General features: G+C 48.3%; 1 protein-coding gene across 1 annotated transcript; it reads right to left on the bottom strand.

The window, feature by feature from the left end:
• Positions 1 to 3,802: 3,802 nt before the first annotated feature.
• SELENOK (selenoprotein K) lies at positions 3,803 to 11,469 on the bottom strand. Its single transcript, NM_001199833.1, has 5 exons — positions 11,445 to 11,469; positions 8,113 to 8,203; positions 6,123 to 6,206; positions 5,658 to 5,744; positions 3,803 to 4,310 (listed from the first exon to the last, which is right to left on the bottom strand). Exons 1-5 carry the CDS (start codon positions 11,461 to 11,463, stop codon positions 4,307 to 4,309), a joined length of 285 nt encoding a protein of 94 aa, NP_001186762.1. The 5' UTR covers positions 11,464 to 11,469; the 3' UTR covers positions 3,803 to 4,306.
• Positions 11,470 to 15,902: the final 4,433 nt, after the last annotated feature.

Genomic DNA, 15,902 nt, shown 5'->3' with positions numbered 1-15,902 from the left:
GGGCGGAAGAACCATGGCGCACGCGCAGCCTCGCGGCTGGCTGCCCACAACCAAGATGGCCGCCATGGGCTCAGCCCCAGAGAATTCTGGGACGCGGTAGGGGCGGGGCGGGACCGTGGATGAGTACGCTGCTGTGATGAGTGGGGGCTGCAGGACCATACAGTGTCTTCTAGCCTCCAGACGCTGCGCGGACTCTCAGGCCAGCTGAGGCTTCGCTGGTCGTGCTCAGTCCGGTCCCTGAAGTCGGAATTCTTTGGCTAGCTCTTGAGCTGACGTTTTTCAGTTTGATGGCTGTCATTCTGAAGAATCCTGCCATACTGACGGTCCAGCTCCCTCTGGGTGTCTACACTTGGATGTACAGGCTCTTGTACCTTCCCATTCCCACCATCTCAGCAAATCATTTTGCCTGTTCGCTTGCTCACAGCTTCGGCGTTCAATGAACAGCAAATCCTGCAGTGTCAGGAATAGATCTCGAGTTCACCCACGCCTCGGGCCCCTGCCCCCCAGTGTGGGAGACTCCCATGGAGTTCATGGCTCCTGACTTCAGTCTGGCCCAGCCTTGGCTGTTGCAGCCATTTGGGGAGTGAACCAGCAGACACAAGACCTTTCTCTGTCACTCTGCCTTTCAAATAAATGAAAAGAGGGAGCTCATCTACCCAGGGCTGTCGGGGCCAGCTGAGCTGGGATGCAATCCCCATCTCGCATGTGGATGGCAGGAACACAGTGCTAGGGTCAGCACTGGCAGGAAGCTGGAGTCGGAAGCCGGGAATCACACCCGGCACTCTGATGTGGGATGCCTGTTTACCGGCTGAATGCCTGGCTCTCCAGCTGCATTTCTCATTTTACCTCATACCATCCCCACCCCCGTTTCCCGGGCATTTCCAGCTATGGCTTCCTTCCCCTCATCACCTGGCCCTTGCACTTGCTGTTGATTTTACCTTGGGTTCTCTTCCCTGGGTCGGGTCATTCTCAACCCGTGTGTCTCAACTCAAAACGTCACCGTAGGCGCCCAGTTGTCCGTTGGAGTACAAAGGAAGCCTTGGTCTGTATACAGCCTGCCTGCTCACTGTTCCCTACACCAGAATGCCAGTCCCACGAGGAGTTACCTTCAGCACTGGGAGGTGGCCAGTAAGCATTTTTTGATTAACTATTGTTGACTAAAGAACTCTTTGAGGTAGGATTTTTTTTTTTTAAATAAAAAAGATTTATTTATTTGAAAGGCAGAGTTATAGAGGGGGAGGGAGAGAGAGAGACAAAGTCTTCCATCCACTCATTCACTCCCCAGATGGCCACAACAGCTGGAGCTGAGCAGATCCAAACCCATGAGCCAGGGGCTTCTTCCAGGTCTCCCACGTGGGTGCAGGGAACCAAGGACTTGGGCCATCTTCCACTGCTTTCTCAGGCCTTAGCAGGGAGCTGGATCAGAAGTGGGGCAGCTGAGACTCGAACTGATGCCCACATGGGATGTCAGCACTGCTGGCAGTGGCCTTACCTGCTTTGCTGCAGCACTGGCCTGCAGTAGGAATTTAATCCCCATTTTACAAATGAGGACACTGAGATTAAAATGACAATAATTCACTCTGTGACAAACTGTTGGGGAGCAAAGGTAAGGTTTGAACACTAGCTACTTGTGGAGCCTGCATTGTGGCGTAGCAGATAAAGCCACTGCCCGCAACTCCAGCACCCCATATGGGTGCCAGTTCAAGTCCCAGGTGCTCCTTTTCTGGTCCAGCTCTTTGCTAACATGCCTGGGAAAGCAGAAGATGCCCCAAGTCCTGGGGCCCCTGGCACCCATGTGAGAGACCTAAAAGAAGCTCCTGGCTTCTGCCTGGCCCAACTCTGGATGATATGGCCATTTGGGGAGCAAACCAGCAGATGGACAATTTGTGTAAACTCTTTCAAATAAAAAATTTTTTTAAAGATTTTATTTATTTATTTGAGAGCCAGTTACAGACACTGAGAGGGAGAGACAGAGAGAAAGGTCTTCCATCCGTTGGTTCACTCCCCAAATGGTGACAACCAGGTGCTTTTTCCCGGTCTCCCGTGTGGGTGCAGGGGCCCAAGGATTTGGGCCATCTTCTACTGCTTTCCCAGGCTACAGCAGAGAGCTGGATTGGAAGTGGAGCAGCTGGAACTAGAATCGGTGCCCATATGGGATGCGGGTGCCAAAGGTGGAGGATAAACCTACTGTGTTATGGCACCGGCCCCTCAAATAAATAAATCTTAAAAAAAAAAAAAAAGGCGCCGATATTGTGCTCTGCAGTAGTGTGCCTCTCAAGTGCAGAGGGGGACAGCTGAATATCAAACACTGGGAGGACCCTGGGATGACTCCTGAAGGAACCAGGTACATGGCCCTCCTGTGGAGCAGAAGAGCACCGCGGGTCCCACCCTCAGAGGCCGGCAGGACCCAACCCAGCACCTGAGCCTGCCGTGGCCTCCCCTGTCAACAGAATGACCGCCATCCACTGATCAGTTTGGGGGCTGCTACACAAGTGTCATCTGACCATCTCGTTTTGTCAGAATTTTAAATGTGTAACAAGCATCTGACACATATCCGTGGTCAATAGACTGTTACCACATGCTAAAGCTTTTGTTATAATTGTGTGTTTTCAGGGCCAGGGCTGTGGCGCAGTAGGTGAAGCCTCTGCCTGTGGTGCCAGCATCCCGTATGGGCACAGGTTCCAGTCCTGGCTGCTCCTCTTCCAATGCAGCTCTCTGCTGTGGCCTGGGAAAGCAGCAGAAGATGGCCCAGTGCTTGGGCCCCTGCACCGACTTGGGAGACCCAGATGCTCCTGGCTCCTTACCTTGGCCATTGTGGCCATGTGGGGAGTGAACCAGTGGATGGAATACCTTTCTCTGTCTCCCTCTGTCTGTAACTCTACCTCTCATATAAACCAATCTTAAAAAAAAAAAAAAAAATACATGCTTTCTTCTCTTTGAATGCCAGGCTTTTCTGCCACCACTTCCTCATACCTTAACAGATCTGAATAAATACTGAAAAATGGATAAAAAAAGGGTTCCACCTAAACACTTTGATTTCTTTTTTCTTTTTTTTTTTTATTATTTTTTTTTTTGACAGGCAGAGTGGACAGTGAGAGAGAGAGACAGAGAGAAAGGTCTTCCTTTGCCGTTGATTCACCCGCCAATGGCCGCCGCGGCCGGTGTGCTGCGGCCAGTGCACCACGCTCATCCGATGGCAGGAGCCAGGTACTTACCCTGGTCTCCCATGGGGTGCAGGGCCCAAGTACTTGGGCCATCCTCCACTGCACTCCCTGGCCACAGCAGAGAGCTGGCCTGGAAGAAGGGCAACCGGGACAGAATCCGGTGCCCCGACCGGGACTAGAACCCGGTGTGCTGGCGCTGCAAGGCGGAGGATTAGCCTAGTGAGCCGCGGCACCGGCCAACACTTTGGTTTAAAAGACTGCTAAACACTGAAAGAATTATCTCTATTATTTTTCCAATAAATATTTCAATGTTTACTACTTGTAGTCACTCTTCAAAGGATTATAAAAACAAAATCCATCATTTCTAAGTTTCCACTATAGAGCATGTCGAAGTTATCAATTTTCAAATGAGGTTTAAAGCCAACAGGCTGTATCGTAAGCAATGGTACAGAATTCACATTTGTCAGATAGTACTGAAGTTCACGATTTCAAAGACTGCCTACTAGATTTTCATTTCGTAGCTCAGTTTTGTTGGCTATGGCTTTATAAATACTCTAATTCTTTTTGATAGCAAATACATCAGAAAGGATATATTAAAGATTCATGGAAAACATTAAAAATTAACTCAAGAGCACAGATACTATATGCATATTATTGAACAAATACAATGCAATTTATTACTTAGAAATGAGAACAAATTAACAATGAGCAATATTTCAGAGGCTGAAAGATGTGACACTGACAGCACTGAGTACGCAGCCTTTATTTATTTTCTTCATATTCCGAGGTGTTTTTGGGTGAGTGTGTGTGTGTGTGTGTGTGTGTGTGTGTGTAAGTATATAAAGATGAGGAGTCAGTTTTGCAACCTACAAATATTTACTTATTAAAACTATATTAATACTTTAATAAACTATACAAAAAGATGAGACAAACATACGCATTTATAGAACTGCATCTCAATCAGGCCAGATCCCTGTGGAGGGAATTCCCAGCCTGACATCATTCATCTGTGGGGACACAGAGCAATCCTGGTGCGGGCGCACACATGCTTTGCGTCGGCCAGCACGGTCGGCCCCAGTTCCAGATGGTTTCCTTCTGCTACGAATGTGCACGCCCAGCTGTCTGCTCCTTAGAGCAGACGTTTACCTAGAGAAAACATGACAGGTACTCATCATTAATTTGGCTCTGTAGGACAAACCCAATATATGACAATTATAAAACTGTTTCCAAAAGACATTTTGACAATAAAGTAAATAAATTCTGCAAGGGTTACAATATATCTTCCCAAATAGCTGTGTCTGAGTAACTACAAACTGTTAGGTAACGTCTGTTTTCCTAAAAAAATTCCTAAGGCCAGCGCTCTGGCGTAGTAGGTTAAGCCTCTGCCTGCGGCACCAGCATCCCATATAGGCACCGGCTCATGTCCTACCTGCTCCACTTCTTATCTGGCTTCCTGCTAAAGCAGAAGTAGATGGCCCAAGTGCTTGGGCCCTGCCACCCACACAGGAGACCCAGATAAAGTTCCTGGCTTCTGGCTTCAGCCTGGCCTAGCTCAGGCTGCTGTGGTCATTAGTGGAGTGAATCAACAGGTGGAAGACCCCTCTCTGTCAGCCTCTCAAATAAACAAATAAGCAAATCCTTTTAAAAAACAAAGAAAACATTCCTAAGGAAACATTTTTTTTTTAATTTTTTTATTTATTTATTTGAAAGACAGAGTTAGAGAGAGAGAGGTAGAGACAGAGAGAAAGGTCTTCCATCTGTTGGTTCACTCTCCAAACGGCCTCAAGAGCCAGAGCTGCGCCGATCCGAAGCCAGAAGCCAGGAGTTTCTTCCGGGTCTCCACGTGGGTGCAGGGGCCCAAGGACTTGGGCCATCTTCCACTGCTTTCCCAGGCCATAGCAGAGAGCTGGATCAGAAGAGGAACAGCCAGGACTAGAACCAGCGCCCACAAGGGATGCCAGTGCTTCAGGCCAGGGCTTTACCCCACTGCGCCATAGCACCGTTAGAAGCATTTTCAAAGCAAGAGCCTAAGGGGCCAGCAATGTGGCATAGCAGGTAAAGCCACTGCCTGCAGTGCTGGAATCCCATATAGGCAACGGATCTAGTCCCAGCTGCTCCACTTCTCATCCTGCTCCCTGCTAGGGCCTGAGAAAGCAGTAAAAGATGACACAAGTGCTTAAGCCCCTGCACCCACATGGGATACCTGGAAGAAGCTCCTGGCTCCAGATAGACTCAACTCCAGCTGTTGCGACCATGTGAGGAGTGAACCAGTAGATGGAAGACATCTCTCTCTCTCTCTCTCTCTCTCTCTCTCTCTCTCTGTCAAAGGCAGAGAGAAATATAGAGATCTTCCAACCACTGGTTCACTCCCCAGATGGCTGCAATGGCTGGAGCTGGGCCAATCTGAAGCCAGGAGCCAGAGTTTCTTCCAGGTAGTGGCTTTACCAGCTATGCCACAATGCAGGCACAAGATAATTTCAGATTTTAAGTTACCTTCCTCATCCACCAGCCATAGGAGGAGGACTGGGGCCACGCAGATGATTGATTCGACCCATTCTTCGGGGAGGGTTTCCTGGTGGCCTAAAAAGAGCAAAAGTTACGATCTACTGTGTAGCAGGTGACAACCTTGACTGCTTCCCCTAAACACTCAGCTGCACGGTGTCTCCAGCAGGGCCCCGCAGCTTCATCTCCTGGTTTTCAGCAGCAGCAGGTGAACTCTAGTTTTCAATGCCGGCCAAATTCCTAGGCTTTTCTCATAGGACTCAATGTGTATTTCAGCTTTCTCAGATCAATTCAATTACGAAACTAGAAGCAACTTGACTTTCCATTTACAGTCACACACTAACTTTGTGAAATGGGATTTCAACATTTAATTTCCAGAAATCTAACCATATCTGTCTAAAATATCTTATTTAATTACAGTCTACAAAGGGGTATTAGCAACAGAGAAGACTATACCCTCTTCCGTCATCGTATCTGGAGTCAGACGAGTTTCTGTAGCCTCTTCCTCTTTTCACATCTTGCTGAAGCAAAGTTTTGAAACTGAAACATGGAGCAGAACACAAGAAGTACCACTGTTAATTATAACGTGCATTCCCCTGGTTTAACTATCTCTGTGAAAAGGATGACTAGACCCACATAGGTCCACATCTTTAAAGCCTGCTGGACAACACCGGCTCAAGCTTGTGTCCAAACACAATGTGCTATGTTCAATGTCAATCCACCTGCCCCAAACAAAGCGTGAAACCAGCTCATCCCCAGCTTCCTAAATCAGCAGTCAGGTTCCAGAGCCTGTTTTCAGTTACCCCACATTCCTCACCCACAACGTCCCCTGTCATCATCCTACCTAGTAAGACTTCGGGGAAGGTGGGGCTGAGGGCAGTATGACAGAGGCACAGGGACTCTGGGAAGCCATTTACATAGAATTTTCCTTATTTGTAGAAATTCGTACAGTGAATTTTGCTCTGGTAACTTAACTTAGGGCCTCTCTTGTTCCCTGCTGGATCTTTCTACAGAACCTCCTCTTCCATTTTACATGCTACTCCCTTTAATTTATGCTACTTGCAGTCATAAAATTAAACTTTCTAAACTACAACTACAATCAGCTTCAAGATAAGGAGCAGAGCCTGTACTCAAACATCTTTGCCCTCTTGACAGGGTTTCCTCCACCTGGAATCACTTCCTCTTACATCCTCTTCCCAAAGTCACACCGATTCCAAGACCCCTTGCAACACAAAGATATTTACTGACATCAAAGTCAATGCAGGAAGGGGCCGCCTCCCATTCTTGCACTTCTCTGACTATGAGACACTCAGATATTGCAAAAAATCCAATTAAAAATTACATAAAATTATAGAGAAGTTTACATTGTTGTCTATCAATTCCAGCCCTGCATTAAAAAGTCCCCTTAGCTTTTTTTTTTTTCAAATCAAGATGTAATTCCTCATTATTTACTTGTTGCATACTGTGCATACTTTATGAAAGCCAGCAACAGAAAAGACAGGTGCAGTTACCTGGTATTAGGACAGGCCTGGCTGCAGGCTGACGTGGTCAAGCTTACCAACCCAACTACTATGTACGTATCATCAGCAGACATTTTGGTGACAGCAACTTTCTCACATAAAGAAACCTGAATTTCCCTTTGTAAAGTTATTTTTAAAAATAATTAGGGGGTGCCGTGGCTCACTTGGCTACTCCTCCACCTGCAGCGCCAGCACCCTGGGTTCTAGTCCCGGTTGCTCCTCTTCCAGTCCAGCTCTCTGCTGTGGCCCGGGAGGGCAGTAGAGGATGGCCCAAGTGCTTGGGAGACCTGGAAGAAGCACCTGGCTCTTGGCTTTGGGTCAGTGCAGCACCGGCAGTAGCGGCCATTTGGGGGGTGAACCAACAGAAGCAAGACCTTTCTCTCTGTATCTCTCTCTCACTGTCTAACTCTGCCTAATAAAAAATAAATAAATAAATTAAAATAAAAAAAAAAACAAACTATAGAAGGCATTGGACCTTTAAAAAAATCATAATTAGGGGCTGACCCTGTGGTGTACCAGGTAAAGCTGCTGCTTGTAGTGCCAGCAACTCATATGGGCACCAGTTCAAGTCCCAGCTGCTCCACTTTCGAGCCAGCTCCCTGCTAATATGCCTGTGCCTGGGAAAGCAGCAGAAGATGGCCCAAGCGCTTGGGTCCCTGCACCCACATGGGAGACCTGGAAGAAGCTCCCAGCTCCTGGCTTTGTATTGGTCGAGTTCCAGCCATTTGCAGCCATCTGGGGAACAAACCAGCAGATAGAAGATCTGTCTCTCTCTCTCTAACTCTGCCTTTCAAATAAATAAATAAATCTTTAAATATATATATATGAATCATAATTAAAAACTGCTTCCAGAAAACTGAGTTTATCTAAGATATGCAGCACAGCATACCTAAAGTCAGGGCAATTCAGAATATTACTATACTTACAACAAAACCACAAATTCTGCTATTCCCCAGAAGAAATCTGTTATCAAAGATAATCTCCATGGAGACTGACTCCGGCTGTCCAACACTTGTCCTGCAGCCAAGAATAAAGAAATTTCAGTAAATGCTACAAACTTCTGGCCCAAGAAATATTACATTTAATTAATTAGGTAACAATGACAGACTCAGGTGTCAATTTGTCCACTGTTCTGAATGTTCAACACAAGGAGAGGCCTACTGCGTGCACTAAAGAGGGTTCAGAAGTAAAGCTCAAGAGGCTACGGATCATTCCTTCACCACAGCAAACACCTACTTAGTGTCTACCTACAGTGGGTGACTCCATTCTATTCAAATATTCCTTCTTTTTATAGGTAAAATATACATTTAAAAAGTTACCATTTTAATCGTCATTTCTAAGTGTATAGTTCTGTGGCATTCAGTACATCACACTGCTGTAAACCATCACCACCATCCATCTCCAGGGCTTCGTCACCGTCCCCAGCTGAAATTCTGCACCCATTAAGCCGACTCCCTATTACCTCCTCCCAGCAAGTGCCACACTCTGTCTCTATGAATCTCATGTAAGAACCTCATGTATAGGAACCCCATTTAAGAACCACACAGTTCTTGTCCTCTTGTGACCAATTCATTTCACTCAGTATAATGTCTTCAAGGTTCCTCCACAGCGTAACACGTGTCAACACTTCCTTCCTTTAAGCTATAGCGAATAACCCTGCCCTGAACTCAGGGAACACCAACACCTGTGTATTCAAGTATTTTGTGGAAACAAATGAAGCAAAGCTCACGATGGCTTACACTCTCCTGAATGTGTTTCCAATATTTTTTTTTTCACTTGCAAAATCCTGACTGTACAAAAATACTGTTTATACATAACCCTACCAGTCTTCAGAAGCAGCTATTTTGATTTTTTTTTTCCTGTAAGCCAAAAAGTCTGCTTGCTTTAAACACTGAGGAGAATTTGGCTTCCTCCTGAAAATGACCACTGCTTTCCCTAACAGCATGAACTTGACTCCATCAATACTCTTGCTTTATCTTAGGTAAAACTTTATTTTTCAGATTGCTATAAATACAGAAAATACAACATGGAAAGTGTGCATTCCAGAGTTTCGACCTTGCCAATCAAGAGGTCACAATATTTGGAGAAGGAACGGCTGTCAGTCAACCGCCTCTCCTCGCCATGACCTCAGGAGCTCCACATCCACCCCCCCAAACCCTGGTTCACTTTTCCTCTTGACGAGCTTAGCTCCCTCTCAGGAAGGCACTCACATCTAAGCTCTGGCTGAAGTACTGAGGGGAAAAAGGACGCCACACAACCAGAGGGCGGGAGGCAGGCTGGGTTCAAGAGCTCCAAGCTGGGGACAGCGCTGTGGCACAGCGGGCTAATGCCCTGGCCTGAAGCGCTGGCATCCCATATGGGCGCCGGTTCTAGTCCCGGCTGCTCCACTTCCAGTCCAGCTCTCTGCTGTGCCCTGGGAGGGCAGAAGAAGATGGCCCAAGTTCTTGGGCCCCTGCACCTGCATGGGAGACCCGAAAGAAGCTCCTGGCTTCGGATAGGCACAGCTCTGGCCATTGCGATTATCTGGGGAGTGAACCATCGGATGGAAGACCTCTCTCTCTTTGCCTCTCTTCTCTCTGTGTAGCTCTTTCAAATAAATAAATCTTTAAAAAAAAAAAAAAAGAGCTCCAAGCTCTGCTTGGCTGATGTGACACCGTCCTTCACCGAGAAAATATATTCTAGTAATATAGGATTGTCGGGGAAGTCACGTGACGTTAGGAGAACTATTTTCTCATTAGGAAGTGCGATACCCTTCTCACAGGGTGGGGAACCTTTTCCTGCCAAGGGACATTTGGATATTTAAAACATCGCAGGCAATACGAAATTACCAACCTAAGAACTAGCCTGCCACAGATTCACTGAATGCCCATCCTACCTGCAGCTGCCTTGGCAGGGCCAGAACAACTGATTTCACAGGGCTCATACGGCCCGTGGGCCAGACATTCCCCACCCCTGCAAAGACAGATCTAATCGGAACCCAACTCCTGCTCTGCTTGTGTGATTTGAGAAATGACTGTACGCACGTTATCACTCCACCCTGGCCCCTTCACTCCAGTATCCCCAGCAGGAGATAAGATGCTTGCCTCAGCCATAAAAGTGTTACTAAAGGGGGCTGGCGCTGTGGCGTCGCGGGTAAAACCACTGCCTGCAAAGCTGGCATCCCATATGGGTGCTGGTTTGAGTCCAGGCTGCTCCACTTCTGATCCAGCTCCCTGCTAATGAGCCTCGGAGAGCAGCAGAAGACGGACCAAGTCCTTGGGCCCCTGCACTCACGTGGGAGACCCAGAAGAAGCTCCTGGCTCCTGGCTCCTGGCTCCTGGCTTCTGCCTGGCCCAGCCCCGGCCGTTGTTGCCATTTGGGGAGTGAACCAGCAGACGGAAATAAACAGAGGGCTCTCCTAGTTCCAGTGACTCAAGAACCGCCAAGGAATTTCACCTGACACAAACAGGTGGGCGGCCGGTGCTGCCTCGGATCTGCCCCGTCACACCGGGTCTATTCCATTCCCGTCCATTTCTGCGTGGAATCCCGGCATCAACTCTCTCTTCCGTTCTCCCCAACCCCCCGGTAATAACTAGCTTGCTCCCAGAGCAAACAGTGCTTCTTCCCGCGTCCACCGAGATTCAGCCGGAACGTTTCAGGTGTGCCCTCTCGGGGAGAAAGCCTACGCAAACATTGTGTGCTGGTCGGCCCAGCTCGGCTCCGTCCTCCTGACACGTCACCGAAATAAAAAAAGCCCGTATGGTTGAAGACACCAGGTAGGCTAACGTCAGGCTGCCGGGGTTCGAATCCAGACTCAGCCACGGACTACCTTCAGGACGCGCGCGGGGCAGGCCATGTAACCCCGGTGAGCCTCATCCCGAGTCTCCACCCGCAAACCAGAGCCAACACAAACGAGAGCCGAAAGGAAGAACCAGTGCAGAACTGCCGCTGGAAAGCCCGAGGCGCAAGAGCCGCGTAGACCGACCGCCTCAACCCGGCGGTCCGCGCCAGACACCCACTCCCGAGAGCAAAGACCACCGTCGCAAACACACGAACGGAGGCTCGCGGCGCCGCGGCCAGGCCGGCGGACCCCGGCCCAGCCTGGCGGCTCGGGAACCATCGGATCAGCTGCCCACAGGCCACGCCGACTTCGCATCCGGCTCCGCCCGGTGCTAAGCCCTGGGGAGCCGTACCGGACCCTGGGCTCAGCCAGCGAACAGCGGGAGCCCGGGATTCCGCCTTCTTGTCAGCGGTCGCCCCCACAGGCCCTCCTACGCACCGTTCGAGATGTAAACCATCTTGCCTCCCGGTCCCCGCTACGGAGCGGCAGGGCAGCCTGCCCCTCTCGGCTTCCGTATCTTCCTTCGCGACCCGCCCTTCCAACGTAACAGACCACGATTAGACAAAGCAGTGACACAGAGGGAGGTGGGCAGAGCCCATTGGCTCCTGCGGAGCCACACCCCCGAGGGGCGTTTCGCCTCGTCACTCTAGCAACTTCCGGTAAAGCGGAAACTGGAACAGGCGAGCGGATATGACGTAAACGGCTTCTTCCCAAGAGTAGGGCACCTGCTAGTTGATTGATAGGCTCAGAGGCGGGCTGGACGAGGCTGTCCAGTGTGAAGTGGTTTGAAGAGTCTCCGAATGGAATAGAATGCCTGGAATTTCGCAGATGTCTTGGCACTTAAGGGTTGCGTGATTTGATTAGACGGGGACGTGCCCTGAGGTGGTGACTGTGCCTTCAGGAACTGCATTGCCCCACCTAAGGAAATAAATTTGCCAGATCCCGCCTACACGTGTTCCTCCTCTTAAACAGGTGTTTCTGCTCCGGGTTCACCAGGAGTGGAGCTCTTTTTATCGATTCTTGTGAGGAAATACTGAAAAATGAATAGAATCTTTTGTCTGTTATTGATGACTGCTCTTTGTCAGTGTTGTAGGGGAGTCAGATTAATTAAAGACGTGTCCTGGGCGTTCATGGGTATTTACTTTAGTCACGGGGCTGGACTCAACTGAGTATGACTATCTCATTTCTTTCTCAAGTCCTTTTGATATCAGAAATGACCCCCTAACACCTATATAAAAATGTGGCCCCTTAAGGTTCTCCAGAAGTCCCATTTGGAGTGCCATACAATATCACCATATGCTTATTAATAAATCCCCAATATGAATAAACAGGAGAGGGTTCTTGCCTGATATTTAAAGAATTCTAAATACCGGCATAAATAAACGAGGCAGCATGGTACATTTTAGGCTTTTATTTATTGAGAAAGATGCGTAGGAGAATGAAAGCTTTATCTAAGAGAGAGAGGGGTAAATCTGGGTTCATACCCAGCACCAGGAACCAGCCACGTGGAGGAGCATCTAGGGCGGGTGGCCCAAAGGCCACAGCAAGTGGGCTACAGCAAGTCCCCTCCTGGCAAGAGGCCAGGGAAAAGAAGAGAGGGGACACTGTGTCCCAGGCTTTTAACCCCCTTCCAAAGGGAGTGGTTAATTAACCTGATTGGTCGGTGGACACTCAGGTGTGGTCACACACCACACAAGGGCGTGGCGAAGGCGTGGTCTTCCAACTTACAAACCTAATTGATTTTAACCTGTATGCCTGCCTACTTCACTTTCACTTGACTGTCGCTTCCTTTTTCCCATTTCTCGAGCCTTGTGGACTCTGTTTGGAAAGGCTCTTAATCACCTCAAAAATAAAAACTACATATCGCAGGTAGGTATTGGGCACCAAAGTTGGGTCACAGCTTGGGACTGCCGTATCCCATATCCCAGAGCCTGTCTTCAGTTCTTTCTCCTCTGCTTCAGATCCAGTTTCCTGCTAACATTTCCCGTGAGAGGCAGCAGATGCTGGCTTAACTTCTTGAATCTTTGCCATCCATGTGGGACTCCAGATGGAGCTCAGTCTGGCCCAGCCCTGGCTGTTGCAGGCATTTGGGGGAATGAACCAGTGGATGGATGGAAAATTCTCTCTCTCTTTTTAATTTAGGAAATTACATTTGGAAATAATTTTATTTTGTATTTAACAATGTTTAGATTGTATGTTATACCTATAATTGACAGATTTAATTTCAGATTGATATCTTAGGGGTCCATTTCTCCCCCCAAAAAAGTACCTAACAGGACAATAGTTTTCACCTTGTTTGAGACTTTTGCAGCACAGAGAATCATTCTTGCAAAAATATTGAAAGGGGTAATTAATTTTCTCAAGAGCCTTTCTTAACCTAGATCCTGCCACCATGAAAGATAGGGATGGATAAATGATACAAACCTTCAACTGGCTGGTTCACTGCCCGAATGCCTGCAACAGCCGGGGCTATATCAAGCCAAAGCCTGGAGCGCAGAACTTAATCTAACTCCTGCGTGGACCAAGTACTTGAGTTGTCACCTGCTTCCTCCAGGGTGTGCATTATTAGCAGGAAACTGGAATGGAGAGTGTTAGGAAAAGAGTTGCAGATTGGTGCCTCCTCACACAGAGCACCAAAATATTAGGAAAAGAGGCCCAGAATAGAGAGGAGTCAATGTATGAATTTACAGCCAGACCAAATTTATTCAAAGAAAATAAAGCTGTAGAGGTGGGGGACCAACTGCCTGCATGCACATCAATGGAACACGTGGCAGAAGGCCCCAACCCCCAGGGGCCGGGCCTTTATAAGGAGGGCTAGTGCTGGGGGTGGGGGTAGGGGGCAGCAGGGAGGGGAATTCCTGGAACTGGGAGAGGCCTGGGGAACCTGGAAAAGAATGCAGTGTGGGGTATGAAGGCCATAGGGTGTGAGACCCAATTGAGTTTCAAGGGCAAGGAATGTACTCCAAAGATTTTTTTTTTTTTTATTAGACAGAGAGACAGCGAGAAAGGTCTTCCTTCCATTGGTTCACCCCCCAGATGGCTGCTACGGCCAGCGCACTGCGCCAGTCTGAAGCCAGGAGCCAGGTGCTTCCTCCTGGTCTCCCATGTGGGTGCAGGGGCCCAAGCACTTGGGCCATCCTCCACTGCCTTCCCGGGCCACAGCAGAGAGCTGGACTGGAAGAGGAACAACCGGGACTAGAACCCGGTGACCATATGGGATGCCAGCACCGCAGGCAGAGGATTAACCAAGTGAGCCACAGCGCTGGCCCCAACATTCCAAAGTTTATCTCTTGTTGCAATGAGGGAGAATTATGTCCTTGTTCCATCAGGAAGCAGTCTTGAATGCCTGTTCCTTCTTCTATCCTCAAGGTCTACCATAGTCCTTGGAAGGTAGGAAGTGTTGAGATGTTGGTTGGCTGGCTGAATGAGAGAGAGACAGATTGAACATGACAATCTCATTTCTGCTTCAGGTCCTTTGCACTTGGTTGATCTTTCAGTGTGGAGTTGCAATCATTGCTCCTTCTCCTCTTTCAGTTCTCAAGCCATGTGTCAGTCATCTCCTTGGAAAGGTTATTGGAAAGCAGAGAAACAGAGATACAAAGAAGAGGAGATCTTTCTAAAAGTCTTAAAAATCCTCAGTGGCCACAGGAATGGAGCTAACATAGTGAAGTCCTGAGCACCAGACCACTGCTATCCTATCTTTCCCTCTCCACTGCTCTATCTAGATCATTTCTTCCCAACATGCAGTGATTTCCTAATGACCTACCTGTGGCCTCCCCTGACTCCCTTTCATGTTATATTCAGCTAGTATTTTAATATGATTTTGCCGCTTTCCTGCTCACCAGTTTTTGCCTGCCACGTTAAAAAATGTCCAGCCTTCCTAGCGTAGCAGTAAACGCTTCCTTGATTTATCTTCTCAAATTTTGCCCTTTGACATCTTTTCTTAATGGATCCCTTATGCTTCTACACATGTAATTCCTAATTCCTCTTGAAGGAAACTTTCTACCTGTTAAAATCTTATCTCTCCTCCAAGGCGGGGTATGTTCCTATCAAATAAGATAACAAATGTGAAAGGACTCCACAAACTGAAAAAAATTATATAATTAGTAACAAGATAGCATTTCCCCATCTTTCTCTAACTTTCTTTAATGTCCAGAACTGATATTGGAAATGACCCCCTAAAAATCTATATGAAAATGTGGCCCCTTAAAGTTCCCCAGAAGTCCCATCTGGGGAGCCACATATGCTATCGAAATTTGGGGTGCCATATATCACCATATGCTTGTTAATAAATCCCCAATATTAATAAGCCCAAGAGGGTTCTTGCCTAATATTTATTTATTTGACAGGTAGAGTTATAGACAGTGAGAGAGAGACAGAAAGGTCTTCTTTCCGTTGGTTCACTACCCAAGTGGCTGCCACGGCCGGTGCTGTGTTCGTTCGAAGCCAGGAGCCAGGTGCTTCCTCCTGGTCTCCCATGCAGGTGCAGGAGCCCAAACACTTGGGCCATCCTCCGCTGCACTCCTGGGCCACAGTAGAGAGCACTGGAAGAGGAGCAACTGGGACTAGAACCCGGTGCCCATATGGGATGCTGGCGCCGCAGGCGGAGGATTAACCAAGTGAGCCACGGCGTCAGCCCCATTGCCAAATATTTAGAGAAGAATTCTAAATACCGGCATAAATAAACGAGGCAGCATGGTACAGTTTAGGCTTCTATTTAGTGCGAAAGATGTGTAGGAGAGTGAGAGCTTTATCTAAAAGAGAGAAGGGTAAATCTGGGTTCATACTGAGCACCAGGAACCAGCCACGTGGAGGAGCATCTAGGCCAGAAAGCTAGAAAGGCCAGCTGCCCTGGAGGCGCAGGGCTACAGCAAGCCCCCTCCTGGCAAGAGGCCA

Source organism: Oryctolagus cuniculus, chromosome 10, assembly GCF_051225735.1.
Source record: "Oryctolagus cuniculus isolate XC-2025 breed Fujian yellow rabbit chromosome 10, ASM5122573v1, whole genome shotgun sequence".
Classification (NCBI taxonomy): Eukaryota; Metazoa; Chordata; class Mammalia; order Lagomorpha; family Leporidae; genus Oryctolagus; species Oryctolagus cuniculus.
The sequence above is the reverse complement of the archived record's forward strand: the minus strand, read 5'-3'. Positions and strand labels throughout refer to the sequence as shown.